Source organism: Pelobates fuscus, chromosome 8 (assembly GCF_036172605.1).
Source record: "Pelobates fuscus isolate aPelFus1 chromosome 8, aPelFus1.pri, whole genome shotgun sequence".
Lineage (NCBI taxonomy): Eukaryota > Metazoa > Chordata > Amphibia > Anura > Pelobatidae > Pelobates > Pelobates fuscus.
Window position 1 is genome coordinate 79854449 of NC_086324.1, and position 18998 is coordinate 79873446.

Genomic DNA, 18998 nt, shown 5'->3' on the forward strand with positions numbered 1-18998 from the left:
TCCCTATTGGGATTGTCTCTAAAACAAGTCGTTGAGAAGCCAACTCGTAAAGAAGCCATACTAGACCAAGCTCTAAAGTTTCACCCCTTTGAACCTTTGGATTCAGTGTCTTTCCATTTCCTCTCCATTAAAACTGCCTTACTGGTGACTTTGGCCTCAGGCAGAAGGGTCTCTGAACTTTATGCTCTGTCAGTCAAGGAGCCTTTCACAGTCTTCCATAAGGACAGGGTCATCCAATTTTGGCCTAAGGTCACCTCCGCCTTTCATATTAATGGGAAAATTGTTCTCCCAGCTCTGCATCCGGTTCCACAAGTAGATGGTGATGACAGAGATATTTCCTCCTTGGATTTGGTGAGATGCCTGAGAATCTACAATGACAGAACCGCCCGTTGGCGTTCATCTCCAGGCCTCTTTGTCCTTTTATAACAAGTGTAGAAAGGGCAGTCAGGCTCCTAAATCTACCATTAGCAGATGGATTGTATCAGCCATCATCCAAGCTTATCAGGCCTCGAAAGCTCCAGTCCCGCATGGACTCAAAGCTCATTCCACGAGATTCCTTTTGCTCCTCTTGGGCCTCCTCTTCCAAGGTGTCTCCTGAGCTGCTTTGTTGAGCAGCCACTTGATCCTCTGCCAATACTTTCATCAGACATTACCAAGTAAATGTCAGAGCCGGTTATTCGGACCAATTTGCTAAAAGTGTCCTTTCTGAGTGAAACCCTTGATTCCTGAAGTCTTGGTTTTTGTCACTTGGTTTGTGGTACCAATACACTTTGCATATGATATTTTGGAGTCTGTGGTTTCTTTATTTCTTCTTCCCTCCCTTGGTTATTGCTTGAGTATTACAAGATACAACAAATAAAGGGTGCGCTAAGTAGGACAATGAGAGATAATAAACAAAAATCAGCAATAATATAAAGAGTCTCTTAAAGTACAGCGAAGACTTGGAGTGTATATTCTTCAGTCCTTGCTTTGAATCCTCAGTGGTAAATATGAAATACAAAAGCAAAAATAGAGACCAATAATGCAAAACCGTTTTAGGAAAGCTGGATGGTTTTAGGAAAGCTTGCACTTTTAGCACACCTATAATAGTTTTTCCTGGGTGGGAATCCAAATAATCTATTTTTAAAAAGGCCTGTCACATTTTCTCTAGATCTCTCTTAGTACCAGAAACTGCTTTTGCCGGCAGGTAAACAAAAAAGAATATAAGATACAATACAATAGCTATACTAAAGCATACAGAATACAATTGCTATACATTCTAATTACTGGTGAAAAGAAACCAGCTCAGCACTGTTTTCAATGTTTTTAAGCATCAGCAAGGTAAACAGTATATAAAGGCTCTTCATTTTGTGTAACAGCACAACGTGCATAAGTAAATCAACCATCACTGAAAATGGGAAAGGTAAGATGATCTGAATATTGTAAATATTGCCAACTTAAGAAATAATAGAACCAATAAACAGATTTCTTTTTTTTTAAATGAACAAAAACAAATTTAAATTTTAAATGCTTACACTGAACGCAAGCAAATTTTATCTGCTGAACAATTATCTAGGCCAGAGACATGACAACATAATATTCCGTAACCCAGTTTGGGACATTTGCCGCCTCCTCAAATAAGAATTCATCAGAACACATGCTTCACATGTTTACTTTTTTCAGACTCAAGACTAAGATGTTTTCAGTTTTTTAAAGTTTTCTAGTGAATGCCACTATTCACCATAATAAATTGCTATAATTATGTGAAAGTGAATGCAAATTCACCAATCGTAAAAAAACAAAATGTATCAAAAACATATATTCCAATTCTGCCCTAAACTTATATGTTTAAGTCCTACACTTTATTATTTGAACAGGATAATAGTAGATGGGAATCTATAGCATCAAGTAATCAACCCAGAAACAGTTTTTAACTGTAATTATTAACCACTAAAACAATAATAAACTAAGAAATCTAAAATGTTCAAATGTATGGTTCTTTCACAGATTGTATTCTATGAGGATCGTAACTTCCAGGGCCGCTCTTATGAGTGCAACTCTGAGTGTCCAGATATGTCCTCATATTTTCATCGCTGTAATTCCATTCGAGTGGAGAGTGGAAACTGGATTCTGTATGAGCACCCCAACTATAGAGGACACCAGTATTACCTTAGCAGGGGAGAATATCCTAATTTCCAGCAATGGATGGGTTTCAATGACTCCATCAGATCTTGTCGTATTAGCCCACAGGTAAAGATATTTACCAAAAAGAACCTTACATAAATATGATGCAGTCCAAAAAAGCATTATTTTCCAATTATCAATTATTATAAGTTTACCTTTGCAAATATGACCTTTTTTTAATATTATACATTATTTTATGGAATATATCTTCAATTAAAAATTCAATTGTCAGGTAACAGGTGTGTTAACATTGATAATATATATATAGGTATATATATATATTCTTGTATAGATTTTTGATGTTTACATGAAATTATACAATTATTTTACTTTTGTTCATAAATAATTTTTTCTTCGTAAAGCACCATGGATCATTCAGAGTAAAGGTCTATGAGAGGGAGGATTTCCGAGGTCAGATGATGGAGTTCACTGAAGATTGTCCTAATGTCAATGAGAGATTCCGTTACCATGACATCCACTCCTGCCAGGTGATTGATGGCTACTGGATGTTCTATGAGGAACCAAATTACAAAGGACGCCAGTACTACCTGAGACCTGGAGAGTACAGAAGATATACTGACTGGGGTGCCATGAGCCCAAGAATTGGGTCATTCAGGAGACTTCACAATTTCTAATAAGTTGTATTTATTACTAAATCAGCATGTCATTAAGAATATAATAAAAGCTTCAAAAATTATCTTTAAGGTCTATATTTTTTTCATTTTCTATTTTTGTTGTGGTTTTACCTTTTATTTTACATGCAAAATGCAAACACTTATTTTAAACCACAGTTCAGTAAATAAATTAGTAATATAACAGTGGTTCCTGTAAAAAAAACAAATAACGAGTAAGTAACAAGGTGAATTATATTATATTTTAGATATAGTCCCTCAGGAAGTTGAAGTTGTGACAGACAAAATACTTATAGCTTATTTTACTGAAGGTGGTTTGACCCAAAAAAGTAATAGTATTTCATAAAAGAAGAATGAAAACATTCTTTCAACAACTCATGTATCAAATAATATCTACGGTGTTGTTTTCTGGTATGACATTTTTTTAATGCTTTCTTTGCAGAATATAGTACATTCTTATACAAATATATATTTATATTTATATATTTGTATATATGTCCTATATGTAAAGGTAATAGGGATTCTTTGTGAGTTAGAATAATGGAAGAAATATTAAGAAAGACCTGGACATCCAACTACAACCTTTTACGCTTCACATGTTATGCCTCTACAGAAACTTCTGAATTTGAATAAGCATTCAACAACACAGAACATTCACTGATTCTAAGGCTTCACATATCTGAAAGATCCATTTATGTGCATGTTCATATTTAATGGAACATGTTCAATGTGGAGACTGTTTTTGTTAGCTATCATCATTTCTAATTTCCTTAATTAGGCTAAGTTAGCTGCAGAGTAAGATTTGTCATAGCAGATTTATGTTTATGCAAAAGCACATGCTTTGAATGTAAGAAATAAACATAAAAAAATGACAAAACAAGGCAACATTTAGTAGCCACCGACTTTTACAAGATAATACTAATTAAACAGTATTGTAACATCTAAAATTACACGTAGGTGGGTGGAGGTAATTTCCAGCAGACCAGATATTGTTTGGGATCCAAGATTCTCAGTATTTTGGCAGCAAAAAACACAATTACCTGTATTTATCTGTTTTCAGAAGCTTATATTAATATTAACTTGACAGGATTGGGGAATGCTCTTAACAGTGGTACCCTAGTTCACAACGTATAGATATTATGCTTATGCAGCCACCTTGTACTTAAAATGGCACATTAAGTCAAAAGAGAAGTTCTTCTTGGGCGAGATCCGTCTAATCACTTACCACAACATAGTTGCCATCATGCTAAAGGACAATAAGGAAGACCAAATACAAAAGGGAAATTAAAGCCCTACTGCGGGACAACAGGCCACATTGAAGGACTGTGGTGATATCTGGAAAAGGCAAATCTCAAATCTGTTCACTTTCATCCATCACAGGATGTGCCTGGTGGAGAATGTGGGTTGTTTTAAAAATGTGTGGGATACAAGAGGAAATTTTTTTGGAAGAATGGAGAAATTTTATATCATGCATATTATGAACTGTTTTATCTCATAAACAAACAAACTCCACTAGCATTAATGGATTTTTTCACATACTAGTATAAGTTTCTTAAGCCACTGAAATTCTTACATAGAGACTTTGATTTATGTATTTGTACAATTCCTGACTGTCTGAGAACAGTCACGATATTCTTTTGAAGACAATTTGCTAACATTTAATTTGACACAAATCACTCTGGCCTGGACACAATTATTGAAGCATGACCATAAGTCTGAGACCCTAAGGCATCACATTCTAAACTCCCCATGATCACACATGAGGATGCCATACATTATATTTGGTACTTGTCGGAAGTGAATGCTTTCCTAAGAAGACTAGGTACTCCTCTGTATACTAATAATCCTGGAGGGGTTACAACCAGATCTCCCCATTGATGGGATATGGAGACGATAACTCAATTGACCTTGTTTGTGCCCGTACGCAATATTCCTGCAGTTTCATAGATGCTATACCTTATGACTTCCATTTGACAGACTTGTGAGGTCCAATTGAGGGCTATTAGCTAATATCTGACTATCAAATGACTATTAGTGATGTACCGAACTGTTCGCTGGCGAATAGTTCCTGGCGAACATAGCGTGTTCGTGTTCGCCGCCTCGGGCGAACACATGCGCGGCTCAATCCACCCCCTATTCGTCATCATTGAGCAAACTTTGACCCTGTGCCTCACGGTCAGCAGACATATTCCAGCAAATTAGCAGCAGACCCTCCCTTCCAGACCCTCCCACCTCCATCCCAGCATCCATTTTAGATTCATTCTGAAGCTGCATTCTTAGTGAGAGGAGGGAAAGTGTAGCTGCTGCTCATTAGATAGGGACATTGATAGCTAGGCTAGGGTATTCAGTATCCACTACAGTCCTGAAGGACTCATCTGATCTCTGCTGTAAGAACAGCACCCCAAAAAGCCCTTTTTAGGGCTAGAACATCAGTCTGCTTTTTTTTTGTGTGTAAAGTAATTGCAGTTGCCTGCCTGCCAGCTTCTGTGTCGGGCTCACAGTGGATACTGTGCCCACTTGCCCAGTGCCACCACTCATATCTGGTGTGACTATAGCATGCCTTTAAAACCAAAAAAAGTTTTTCACTGTAAGCTAATAGCAGTTAGTTGTCTGCCAGCTTCTGTGTCAGGCTCACAGTGGATACTGTGCCCACTTGCCCAGTGCCACCACTCATATCTGGTGTGACTATAGTGTGCCTTTAAAACCAAAAAAAGTTTTTCACTGTAAGCTAATAGCAGTTAGTTGTCTGCCAGCTTCTGTGTCAGGCTCACAGTGGATACTGTGCCCACTTGCCTAGTGCCACCACTCATATCAGGTGTCACAATAGCTTATGCTTGCATTTAAAAACAAAATTATTTTTTTCACTGTAATAGATTGAAGAGCAGTTAGTTGTCTGCCAGCTTCTGTGTCAGGCTCACAGTGGATACTGTGCCCACTTGCCCAGTGCCACCACTCATATCTGGTGTGACTATAGCGTGCCTTTAAAAACAAAAAAAGTTTTTCACTGTAAGCTAATAGCAGTTAGTTGTCTGCCAGCTTATGTGTCAGGCTCACAGTGGATACTGTGCCCACTTGCCCAGTGCCACCACTCATATCTGGTGTCACAATAGCTTAAGCTTGCATTTAAAAACAAAAAATGTTTTTTCACTGTAATAGATTTAAGAGTAGTTAGTTGTCTGCCAGCTTCTGTGTCAGGCTCACAGTGGATACTGTGCCCACTTGCCCAGTGCCACCACTCATATCTGGTGTGACTATAGCGTGCCTTTAAAAACAACAAAAAGTGTTTCACTGTAAGCTAATAGCAGTTAGTTGTCTGCAAGCGTCTGGGTGTCAGGCCTTCAGCGTGTGCTCTGCCAACCTCAGCAAGTGTACTTTGCCACTCATATGTATTGTTCTGGCTACGCATATTCGTTCTATGTTCCTTGCTTTCCTGGGTGTAACTTCCCCTGTGTTATTCTCTAGCAGTGATTTGAGTTGTAGATACGAGAATATTGAGTGAGGTGGCAGACTGTACCGGCTCTGAAGGTCCGGAAATTGCATTAGGGTGTCGTTGTAGTATACGTGTTTGATCAATGTGCAGCCTCTTCTTTTCCATGGCCTGTAGTCGAATGCGGGGTTGGCAATGTGTATGCTCTGTATTGGGGTCGCTAGGGACCATGATTTAGTGTAGCCCAGTTGGGGTTTGGCTGCGTCCCACGTTCTCAACAATAAAGATGTGGTGTCAGGCATTCCTATTATTTTAGGGCGTAATTTGTGAGGTATTCAGAATAGATGGTGTAGGCCTTTCGGGCATGTCCACGTCGATTCTATGTCTACCCATTGCGGTCTGTCCTCCCCCTTATGAGCTAGCACCACCGTGGCCAAAAGGGTCGCTTTGTAGTATGTGCCCACGTCAGGTAGTCCTAGTCCCCCTTCTGTCACCGGTCTGCTCAGTATTTTTTTTGCTAATCGTATTTTGCGATTCGCCCAGATGAATCTGTTCAGGGTTTATTGGAGATTTTGTAGGAATATTCTGGGTATATGGATCTGTAATGTGCGTAATAGGTATTGGAGTTTGGGCATCACTATCATTTTGACAGCTGCTATCCTTCCCACCCAGGACAGGTATTTGTCCTCCCATGTTTGTAAAGTGTCAGCTATGTCTCTCATTAGTCTTCCGTAATTGTGTTCATGGAGACCTGCTATGGTATTAGTTATCCGCAGGCCCAGGAAGGTGAGGTAGTCATCCCTCCAATCCAGGGGGAATGTGGCTCTTAGTTGGGCTATTGTGTGGCCTGGCACTCCCACTCCCATTGCTTGCGTCTTTGTGATGTTAGCTTATAATATGATTGGCCCCCATACAATTTCGCTAGGATATCGCGTTGGGACCTTGCAGCGCTCTCCATCTATGGGAAGAAGCATGTCCAGACGGTAAATACCCTCACTCTATAGAGGTAACCGTCACACCTTCAAAAAGAGAAGTCTTTACACACATGGTAGTCAAATAAACATGGGAGTCTGGCTTGCAATGGAAGTATAATACACATGGGAGTCTGGTTGGCAATGCTGGCGCAAAGGTTAATATCAACAGGCCTCCACCAATTATTATCTCAACAAGAACCATATGTGGTGACCATTGATATACAGATGAATGTAGTCTCTCAGTTCTTGTGTCTACAAAAAATATAATATTCATAACACAAAGATAAAAATGTTCAACACATCAGGTATTTAAAGTTAATTAAAAATATTTCATAACCCAGTGCAGTTGTGTCCCTTATCCGCACTCTACACAGAGGGGCATGCAAATTATAAACACGCAAGGGTTTGGACTGAAAAAATTCAATTGCAGTGTCTAGATCTGGAATTAGACATAATCTGTAGCATGGTAGGTTCTTGAGATTGTTTAGAAAGGATTCAAGATTACATTTCTTGAAATCCCTGGTGATTATAATCTTGGGAGAGGATTTAGTGGCCTTTATTTTGCGTATGCAGTACATTGAACAGTGGTCACTGAAACTGTTAGTGAGAATGCCCACCTACTGGATTTTGCCAGGACAACAGGAGAAAATCCGATCTAGCAAGATATGGTTATGGCTTACATTATTAACGTGCATTGGGGAGGAAATTAATTGTATTAGCTGCCACATGATTTATTATTTTTAGGATTCAGCCAATCATTATTTAAATCTCCGAAAGCTAACAGTTCATTTTTTTGGTTTTGAGCTACAGTTTCACAAAGGAATTGGGCTATGCCTAAAAAGGAATGCACTAGGGAGCTAGGTGGGCGTAAAATTCCTGCAACAATGATAGTTTTACTGAAAGGGATCTTGATTGTGCCAGAAAGGAAATCAAAGGTGGCAGGGGAGCTATAGTTTTTTTTTAAAGGGGTGAACTCTTTGCTCTGTCATTTCTAAAATATGTATACCCATGTATTGCAATGTCAGAGTCTGGTATTTTAGTTGTTAACCATGATTGTGAGATCATAATGATTTTTGGTTTGTAATGGAAACCACCAGTGTTGTTTTAATAGCTAGAGGTTGGAAACAATCCCAAGAAATTATGTATTCACAATGGAAAGATAAAATTATTTTCCAATTTAAGATGAAAAATGCACCAATTGGATTAATAACTCATCAGCTAAAAACAAAAGAATAAGAGAACGTTGTCTTCAAAAAACATTTATGTTTTTCAGCTCTAATAGTTAAAAGAGAGTTATTTTTATAATAATCTAATCTATAATTTGTAATAGGATAGGTACACGCTTCTCTTAAAGAACTCAGTCTTGTCTCCATTCAACTGTTTTGGCATGTTATTGTGTTGTGTTTGTAACAGTCTATGCATGCAAAAGTGTAGATGTAATTTTATTATTGTGGAAAAAAAATAAAGATTATTAAGAATAATAACATTCAATATGCGATGTAGCCACAAAGAGCTCTATTTACTTTCTTGTTAACTCCAAGATTATGTGATAATGTGAATACCAAAAATAGATAAGCTAAGTTGTAACTTTATTTTTAATAGTTCAAATGTTTTGGATTGTGATAACGTTGAAAATACACAAAAATACAATTCTAGCTTGAGTTCAGGAGGTGTAATGGGATGAATAAATGGCTGTGATTATAACTGATGCATTTAACATGAACGTACTTTAGTTTCAAATTACATCTTACATGTATCTATTATAAATATAATTAATATAATATATATAATTTAGCACCATAATAATAATAATAGTAATAATAATAATATTAATAATAATAATATCTTAAAAAACAGAACTTAAACAAGTTGCAGAACAATTGGCAATAATCTCAAACCTTTTTTTTCTTTTCTTTTTGTAAAATATGCTTTAATATAGTTTTTTTCATCGGTAGGAATCCAAATAATCTATTTTAAAAAGGCCTGTCACATTTTCTCTAGATATCTCTTAGAACCAGGAACTGCTTGTGCCAGCAGGTAAACAAAAAAAGCATACAGGATACAATACAATAGCTATTCTAAAGCATATAGTATACAATAGCTATACATTCTAATTATTGGTGAAAAGAAACCAGCTCAGCACTGTTTTCAATGTATTTCAGAATCAGCAAGGTGAACAGTATATAAAGACTCTTCATTCTGTGTAACAGCACAACTTGCATGAGCAGATCATCCATCACTGAAAATGGGAAAGGTAAGATGATCTGAATATTTTAAATATTTGCAACACAAGAAATATTGGAAACAATAAACAGATTTTTTTTTTTAAATGAACCCAAATAAATTACAATTTTAAATGCTTACACTGAATGCCAGCAAACTCTATCTGCTGAACAATATACCGTAGTGAGTTGATCTAGTCCAGAAACATGTCAACATAATATTGCGTAAACCAGTTTTGAACATTTGCCGCCACATCGAATAAGTATTCCAATTCTGCCTTAAACTTATATGTTTAACTCCAAAAATAAACTAAAAAATCTAAAATGTTCAAATGCATGGTTCTTTCACAGATTGTATTCTACGAGGATCGTAACTTCCAGGGCCGCTCTTATGAGTGCAACTCTGAGTGTCCAGATATGTCCTCATATTTTCATCGCTGTAATTCCATCCGAGTGGAAAGTGGAAACTGGATTCTGTATGAGCACCCCAACTTTAGAGGACACCAGTATTACCTTAGCAGGGGAGAATATCCTAATTTCCAGCAATGGATGGGTTTCAATGACTCCATCAGATCTTGTCGTATTAGCCCACAGGTAAAGATATTTACCAAAACAGTTGCAGTCCAAAAATACATTAGTATTTTCCAATTATGAATTATTATAGGTTTACCTTTGCAGATATTACCTTTTTGACTATTATTAATTATTTTATGGGATATATCTTCAGTTCACAATTCCATTGTCAGGTAACAGGTGGGTAAACACTGATTAAAAAAAATATATATAATCTCGTATAGATTTTGATTTTTACATGCAATTATACAATTATTTTAATCTTGTTTATAAATATTTTTTTCTTTCTAAAGCACCATGGATCATTCAGAGTAAAGGTCTATGAGAGGGAGGATTTCCGAGGTCAGATGATGGAGTTCACTGAAGATTGTACTAATGTCAATGAGAGATTCCGTTACCATGACATCCACTCCTGCCAGGTGATTGATGGCTACTGGATGTTCTATGAGGAACCAAATTACAAAGGACGCCAGTATTACCTGAGACCTGGAGAGTACAGAAGATATACTGACTGGGGTGCCATTAGCCCAAGAATTGGCTCATTCAGGAGACTTCACCATTTCTAATAAGTTGTATTTATTACTAAATCAGCATGTCATTAAGAATATAATAAAAGCTTCAAAAATTATCTTTAAGGTCTATATTTTCTTAATTTTCTATTTTTGTTGTGGGTTTTATACCTTTTACTTTACATGCAAAATACAAACACTTATTTTAAACCACAGTTCAGTAAATTAATTATTTAGATAACAGTGGTTCTTATAAAAACAAATAATGAGTAAGTAATAAGGGGAATTATATTATTTTTAGATATAGTTCCTCAGGAAGTTGAAGGTGTGACAATAAAAATACTTATAGCTTTGGGGGCGGAGCCTGACCTGCTAACTGAACAGCCGCATGTTCGCAGAGCTCCCGCTGTTCTCAGCACTTTCCCTACCGCAAATCGCTATCACACGACTTCCCAAGCACCAAACTGCTCTACCCGAGATAGGGGAGAGCTGGTGTACCCTTCGATACCAGACTTAAGCGATTCCAGCACTGGGAACCTGAGATAGCTGGCCGCGGCCTGCAGATGGCGGAGATGGGGGGAGACGGCCGCTCTCCTCGTCCTGACACAGGCGATGCGGACACAGCGACATACTACCACCCCCCTACCCCAGGGACCGGCGGGGTGATCCCGGTCCACTCCAGGGAGGCAACCCTGCTGCATGGGACAAACGAGCAGGTACTGAACGAGCACTACCCAGCAATGGAGAATCAAAACATGGCGGACGCCACGTGCTCTCACCCACACTGGGACCTCGAAGCCAGACTAGACAGCCTATTCACAGCTTTCTGGAAGAAGCTGGAGAGAAGGCAGCAACAAGCACCACTACCTACCAAGCCAAATCAATCGCCTCATACACTGCCTCACCGCTCCAGTGACAAACCCACTGTATCCAAGATACAGAGGGACAGAAAATGGAGGACCACAAAACCTGGCTCCCAGCACACACGGGCCACGCACCAGAAAACAACCAAGCTTCCCAGCATGCGAAAGACAGCACATACAGCCACAACCAGCCTGCCACAAACCGACAGGGCTGCAGCACGGCGCCTGCCTCACAAGGCAAGCCGGCCTCTGAAGCCACACAGAAGAAGCTGCCGCTCCTCCATAGCCGGGCTTCCACAGCGACCCCTGAATGCAGACCGTCACTTGGGAAAGCAGCAAGGCTCCACCATGAGACTCTCAGGGCTGGGAAGTGCAGAGCCCCCGCATGGCATTGGATGACCTCGAGGCTGAGTATAGGTACCATGGTACCCCAGCAATACACCCCCAGTGCCCACACCCTGAGCCCAGACCCACCCCAGTTTAACCCACTGCGCTACCATGCTTTAACCCTCACATTGCCATAACGAGACTCAAAGCCTGATTTACCTTGGGGGCCTCCAGGGAAATATACTCATCTACCACAGTGCTATAGTCCACAAGCTTAAGTCATGAAAGACAATCAAACACTGGCACTGTTTTCATATTCACGCGTATGCCTCATGCTATATTATAAAAATGTGCATTGTTTTTTCTATATTATCCTGCCTATTACATAAAAATGTGAAGCTAACTAGAGCACATATTCAGCAAATTTTCTTCCAAGTGTGTCCTGATTGCGCAGCCATGTGCATCTAACATTTTACTTTCTTTTATTGTATACTGCAGTTGCAAGCGGGGCTTTAGATAAAAACTCATCTTACCAGACAATCTCCCTCCTGATGTCCATAGAAATGTGTTACACGCTTACTGTATCTAACTGCATAGTCTAAGCTATCATATCACACTTATCACACTTATTACTTAAAGGAGCTCAACGTTGACATTCTATATTACCCATCATTAATTAGTAATCAGGGACAAATAATATCAATGGTGTTGTTTTCTATTATGACATTTTTTTTAATGCTTTCTTTGCAGAATATAGTACATTCTTATACAAATATATATTTATATATTTATGTATATGTCCTATATGTATAGGTCAAAGGTAATAGGGATTCTTTGTGAGTTAGAATAATGGAAGAAATATGATGAAAGACCTGGACATCCAACTACAACCTTTTACACTTCACATGTTAAGCCTCTACAGAAACTGCTGAATTTGAATAAGCATTTAACAACACAGAATATTCACTGATTCTAAGGCTTCACATATCTGAAAGATCCATTTATGTACATGTTCATATTTAATGGAACATGTTCAATGTCGAGATTGTTTTTGTGAGCTACCTTCATTTCTATTCTCCTTAATTAGGCTAAGTTAGACTGTTGAAACTTCAAGCTGCAGAGTAAGATTTGTCATAGAAGATTTATGTTTATGCAAAAGCACATGCTTTGAATGTAAGAAATAAACATAAAAAAATGACAAAACAAGGCAACATTTAGTAGCCACCGACTTTTCCAAGATAATACTAATTAAACAGTATTGTAACCTCTAAAATTACATGTAGAGGTCATACACACACACAGACTGCTGAGTTTATACATACCCACACACATACTGCTGAGTCCATACACACACACTGACTGCTGAATCCACACACAGACACACATACTGCTGAGTCCAAACACACACAAAGACACATAGACTGTTGAGTCCATACACACACAGACACATAGACTGTTGAGTCCATACACACACATACTCAGGGCCGGCGCTACCTGTAAGGCGGACTAGGCAGCCGCCTAGGGCGCCCCTTGGGAAGGGGCGCCGCCAGGAGCGCCGGCCCCCCTAATGCTGCAGCCGCCCGAGCGCTCTGTAGAGAGCCTCAAGCGGCTGCAGCTTTGCCCGGGCTGGTGCGTCCATGAGGGCGCACCGCCCGGGCACAGCATGAGGAGAGGGAGGGGGCTGACAGGAGGGAAGCGCTCAGCGCTCCCTCCTGTCACTCCCTCTCTGTAGCGTGACCGAGCGCAGTATAGTCCGCCGGTACAGGGAGCATCTGTCTCCTGTACTCGGTCGGACTAACAGGAAGTGAACACTGGTGTTCACTTCCTGTCAGTCCGCCGGGTACAGGAAACAAAAGCTCCCTGTACCCGCGGACCATGATACAGAGCTCGGCCACGCTACTATAGAGGTAGGGGAGGGTGGGGGGAATAAATAGAGAGGGGGGGGGAGATAAATAAATGGAGAGGGAGGGGAGGAGGAGAAATCAATGAAGAGGGAGGGGGGGAGAAATAAATGGACAGGGAGGGGGGAGAAATAAATGGACAGGGAGGGGGGGGAAATAAATGGACAGGGAGGGGGGGAAATAAATGGACAGGGGGGGGATAAATGGACAGGGAGGGGGGAGGACAGGGAGGGGGGGAGGACAGGGAGGGGGGAATAAATGGACAGGCAGGGTGGGGGGAATAAATGGACAGACAGGGAGGGGGGAATAAATGGACAGACAGGGAAGGGGGAATAAATGGACAGGGAGGGGGGGGGATAAATGGACAGGGGGGGGAAATAAATGGACAGGGAGGGGGGGAAATAAATGGACAGGGAGGGGGTAAATAAATGGACAGGGAGGGGGAGGGAATAAATGGACAGGAGGGGGAGGGAATAAATGGACAGGGGGGGGGGATAAATGGACGGAGGGGATAAATGGACAGGGAGGGGGGGGAAATGGACAGGCAGGGTGGGGGAATAAATGGACAGGCAGGGTGGGGGGAATAAATTGAAAGGGGGGGGATAAATTGACAGGGAGGGGAATTGACGGGATTAGGAGGGGGAATGAGAGTGGGGAGGGGAGAAGAGAGTGACAACGGGGGAGACGAGAGTGACAAGGGAGGGGGAGAAGAGAGGGACACGCAGGGGAGAAGAGAGTGACAAGGGAGGAGGGGGGAGAAGAGAGGGACATGGGGGAGAAGAGAGGGACAAGGGGGGTTGAGAAGAGAGTGACGAGGGAGGGAGAGGGGGAGAAGAGAGTGACAAGGGAGGGGGGAGAGATTGACATCCATCACACACACACAATGCACCCCTTGCACACAGAAAAACACACAATGCATTACACACAGACACACACACACAAGCAATTCAACCCTTACACACAATGCATCCCTTACACACACAGAAACACACAATGCATTCCTTACACACACTCAATGCACCCCTTACAGACGCACACACTGCATCCCGTACATACACAGAAACACTCATTGCAGCCCTTACACATACAAACACAGATTCACACAATGCATTCCTTACACACATATCAGGACATCCCCTACTCCTGTGAACAAACTAATTGGTGGAACATGAAGGTGGACCCTGGGGCCAAGACCTTGAGCTGTGCAAAGGGCCTTAAAAAAATGGAGCCTTCTTCCTGTTCTCCCAGAACACAAACAGCCTCCAGAGAGCCTGTTCTACACCAGACCAGTGGAGCCAGACTGCAGGTAGAGCCCATCACCATCCTCATCTGATTGTAAGTAGGCAATCTAGTATATTATTCGTGGCACTAATCTCTAATTTACCTCACATTAAAGGGACACTTTAATCCCCAGAACCACTGCAGCTTAATGTAGTGGTTCTGGTGTCTATAGCCTGTCCCTGCAGGCCTTTTAATGTAAACACGGTGGCACTGCAGCACTTGCGTTAGTTAACATGGGGCATTGTGATGTCATATCGGGGGGGGATGGGGGGCGGCAAACTTTACTTTTGCCTAGGGCGGCAAAAATCCTTGCACCGGCCCTGCACATACTGCTGAGTCCATACACACACACACACACACACACAAAGACTGCCGAGTCCACACACACCCACACACACACAGACACAGAGACTGCTGAGTCCATACACACACACACAAACACACAGACTGCTGAGTCCACACACACACACACACAAACACACAGACTGCTGAGTCCACACACACACACAGACTGATGAGTCCACACACACACACACACAATCATATTAAGCCTACCTGTCACTGGAGGCTGTTGCTGGGCGGTCCGGCAGGCATCTTAACTGTGGGGGTGGGGCTTATGTACGGGAGGCGTGGCTTCATTTGGGGGTGAGGCCTTTTCCTGGGGAGCCTGTCAATGCTCCCTCCAGCCACTAACAGCACCCAGCACCATTCCAGCTGAGCTCCTCTGTCCTGCATTCCCTCCCTCGGGCTGTAACACATGGTTACAGCCTGAGAGAATATAATTTAAACACATGGCCAGCAAGTTGCCAGCATATGGGGGGCACAAGCATGATGTAGGGGGGCCATGGCACCCTCTGGCCCCCTCCTAGCGACGCCATTGAGCTACACCAACTTATTCAATGCGTATTGGGAAGAACAATTATACCAGAGACACCCTTGGGGGGTGAATTTGGTGTGCTATCGCCGCTTTATAGATTATATATTTTTTATCTAGACAGGCACTGGTACAGATTTGGACTCTTTTATTGCATACCTGAATAATAATGAATGGGACATCGTTTCATCCGCATAGATCAGCACAGAAGGAATTCATTTTTTAGACTTCGATATTAACATAGTAGATGCCCATATTACTAAGAATCATTTTAAAGAAGTGGATGCAAACGGATATATTAGGAAGGAAAGCTGTCATCACACACCTTGGCTATCAAACGCCCCTAAAGGTCAATTTTTAAGAATAAGACGAAATTGCTCAAATGACCAGAGTTATATAGCACAGGCAGGTAGGATCAAAACTCAATTCCTACAAAAAGGATATGAAGAAACCAAACTTCAGCTTTAGAAGAGGTCCTTAAAATACCAAGAAAAAAACTCCTAGTATAGAAAGATAAAAAGAAAGATAAAAAATGGAGCAATAACAGCATTCCTCTCATTTGCAGTTTTAATGGAAATAATAAAAAAGAAAACAAAATCATAAACAAATACTGGCATATTCTACAAGATGACCCAATCCTTTAAGGCATTTTACCAGAAAAAAACTAAATAATTTATAGAGGAGCTAAAAATCTCAAAAGCACTTTAGTACAACGTAGTAATAAAGAAATAACACTGATTAATAATTTTTTAAGCATAAGTAAAGGTTTTTACGGATGTGGGCAATGCCTGGCATGCAGGAATACCAAAAGCAAAAAACGGCACATAATAGATATGGAGCCTATCATAAACCAAAAATTCCAAATTAAAGACCACCTAACATGCTACTCTAAAGGAGTAATCTATATTTTAAAATGTTCGTGTAATCTGCCTGTATATAGGCAGAGCAATCCGATGCCTAAACACAAGGATAGCAGAGCATATATAAAGAATGAATTGGAGACACACAGTGTCTCTAATCATTTTAAAATAGCACATAATCAAAATCCTGAAGGAATGTTTTCTAGCGCCATTAAACTTGTCAAAAAAGATTGGAGAGGAGGAGATTACATTAAAAAGATATGAATGGAAGAAATTAGATTAATTTTTAATTTTTACTATGACCCCGCAAGGGCTTAATAATGATTTTGAATTATGCAATTTTATGAAATAATCTCTTTTATGAATATCACCTTTTATAAACAACATGTTTTAAATAGAGTCTATTTTAAACTCAATCAGATATTACTATGTTTAAAACATATCCTGAGTCAGATTAATAACTACTACCACTTGTTCTATTTCATAGGATTTTAGGACCGTTTTTTTGCATTTGGTATTCCTGCATGCCAGGCACTGCCCAATTGTGTTCAATTTTTTTTAATTCTGTATTTCTTTTTATTCCGGAGATCCAAACATTTATAGGACACGGTTGACAGGGCATTCGAACAATAAGGCGGCATTATACTTTGTTACAGTGGTTGCACATAATTGTTGCATTAACATCACGTTACATTTTGGTTACGCAGTCGTATGTACATATTCATTACCTTCTGTGTGCCGCTAGTCAGCTCAACCCTTATATTGTCAAGATAATACTATGTTGATTGCTGGCCCCATAGCCCATATGTCGCTCCTTGTGTGCATGGTTTCTGAAGGCCACGGTAGCGTCTCATGTGGGTGTCTTTAGCCCCCCGTGGTATGCCTGTCTGTGTGGTCATCGTTTTTTTTTTCAAGAGATTTCCAGCTCGAGGCTGGATAAGAGGACTCCTATAGAGAGGAGAGAGAGAGAGAGAGAGGAAACAAGAGAAAGAGCAGCGATAGGAGGGTGTTTGAAGACACTTGTGGTGTCTCCGTGGACCTTCTTGTTAAGGGCGGGGGGAGGGTCGGTGGTGTTGGTGAGTGTTCTTATGGGATTTGTTATGTCAAACTGCGTTGGTGAAAGGTACCTAGTGTGGTTACATACCCCTTGTATCATCAGGTTGTTGTGTCCGGAGCCGCAGTGTTTTGACTCGCCCTCCCTTCCAGCCAATCATTCCATTTGCCCCATGCATCTAGGCTATTGTTATGTCTATCAGAACTCTCGTGAACCATCTTTTCGTACAGACCATAAGAGATACCTGTTGGATCACTTCATCTATGGGAGGGATAGTGTTGGATTTCCACCTCCTAGCTAACAGCAAGTTTGCTGCTATCAATATGTGGAATGTCAGGGTCCCTTGTTGTTTTGAGAGGTGATCGGGGCACATGTACAGTAGGAAGAATTCCAACGATTCCTGTATTGGTTTGTGTATTACTTCCCCAATTAGCATGGCTATTCCCACCTAGAAGGGTTTGATCAACGGGCATTCCCACCAGATAAGTAGCATTGTTCCTTTGTCAGTGGTGCATGTCCAACATTTGTCAGAGGTGTTTGGAAACATATGTGCTAGCCTCGCTGGTGTTAGGTACCATCTGGTGGCTATTTTCCTTATTAATTCTACGTGAGAGTTGCATCTCGTGTATTTTTTGTGTATTTTGAAGGCCCCAGACCAGGCAGCGTCGGGTATCTCATGCCTTAGGTCTTTCTCCCAGTCTATGGTATATTTAGGCATTGGGAGTCTGCTGTCCCTCAAAACTACTTCGTAACAAGTTGCTATTACATTTTTCTTAGGTATTAGTCCTGTGCACATTTTCTCTATGTTGGTCATGGTGTGTATCGTGGGCGGGTGGAGAGATCTTGTTTGGTTGGTGGTTTTCAGTAGGGGTTGCAGTTGTAGATATGACAGGCAGCCTATTTGGGGTGTGCTCAGTGGTGGGTTGAGTTGGGGGAAAGGGATCAAACCCTCTCCGCTCCAAGCATGATGAAGAAAATGTATTCCCTGCTTTCCCATCCCCTGCTGTCAAAGGTGGGAATGTAATATTTGTAGCATTTAATTGGTGTAGCTAGCGATATCGGGCTCCAGGAGGAAAACTTATCTTTTTTGTTATCCCATGTCCTTAACATCAGGGCTGTGGTGGGCAGCATGTTGCGCATTTGTGGTCCTAGGGGCTTAGGTGTCCAAAATAAGCAAGAGAACCCCTCTGCCAGAGACCAGTGGGAGTGTGGTGTGGCTGAGTAATGGTGTGGCTGAGTATTGTGGCCGTGTAGTACGCTAGGATATCTGGTCTGCCCAGTCCCCCATCTCCTAGTTTCCTAGTGGCTGTGGCCTTTGGGATGTGGGATTTACGGCGG

General features: G+C 41.0%; 2 protein-coding genes across 3 annotated transcripts; both read left to right on the forward strand.

Moving 5' to 3' along the window:
* The first annotated feature begins 1971 nt into the window (after window positions 1-1971).
* LOC134570795 (gamma-crystallin 1-like) lies at window positions 1972-2860 on the forward strand. The gene is made up of 2 exons (XM_063428773.1): window positions 1972-2229; window positions 2526-2860. The coding sequence occupies exons 1-2, from the start codon at window positions 1972-1974 to the stop codon at window positions 2796-2798; spliced, it is 531 nt and encodes a 176-aa protein (XP_063284843.1). The 3' UTR covers window positions 2799-2860.
* A 6543-nt stretch (window positions 2861-9403) lies between these two features.
* LOC134570796 (gamma-crystallin 1-like) lies at window positions 9404-10619 on the forward strand. 2 transcript variants are annotated; one of them, XM_063428775.1, is made up of 3 exons: window positions 9404-9450; window positions 9770-10012; window positions 10285-10619. In XM_063428775.1, the coding sequence occupies exons 1-3, from the start codon at window positions 9442-9444 to the stop codon at window positions 10555-10557; spliced, it is 525 nt and encodes a 174-aa protein (XP_063284845.1). In that variant the 5' UTR covers window positions 9404-9441; the 3' UTR covers window positions 10558-10619. The 2 variants fall into 2 exon arrangements, with proteins under 2 accessions (XP_063284845.1, XP_063284844.1); XM_063428774.1 differs by lacking the exon at window positions 9404-9450 and having other exon boundaries at window positions 9755-10012.
* The last annotated feature ends 8379 nt before the right edge of the window (window positions 10620-18998 follow it).

Excerpts from the sequence above, each read along its gene's own strand:
- LOC134570795 (XM_063428773.1), top strand. The coding sequence starts at position 1,972 with ATGGTTCTTTCACAGATTGTATTCTATGAGGATCGTAACTTCCAGGGC. Across the intron at positions 2,230-2,525 it reads CTTGTCGTATTAGCCCACAG|CACCATGGATCATTCAGAGT; the intron begins GTAAAGATATTT and ends TTCTTCGTAAAG.
- LOC134570796 (XM_063428774.1), top strand. The coding sequence starts at position 9,755 with ATGGTTCTTTCACAGATTGTATTCTACGAGGATCGTAACTTCCAGGGC. Across the intron at positions 10,013-10,284 it reads CTTGTCGTATTAGCCCACAG|CACCATGGATCATTCAGAGT; the intron begins GTAAAGATATTT and ends TTCTTTCTAAAG.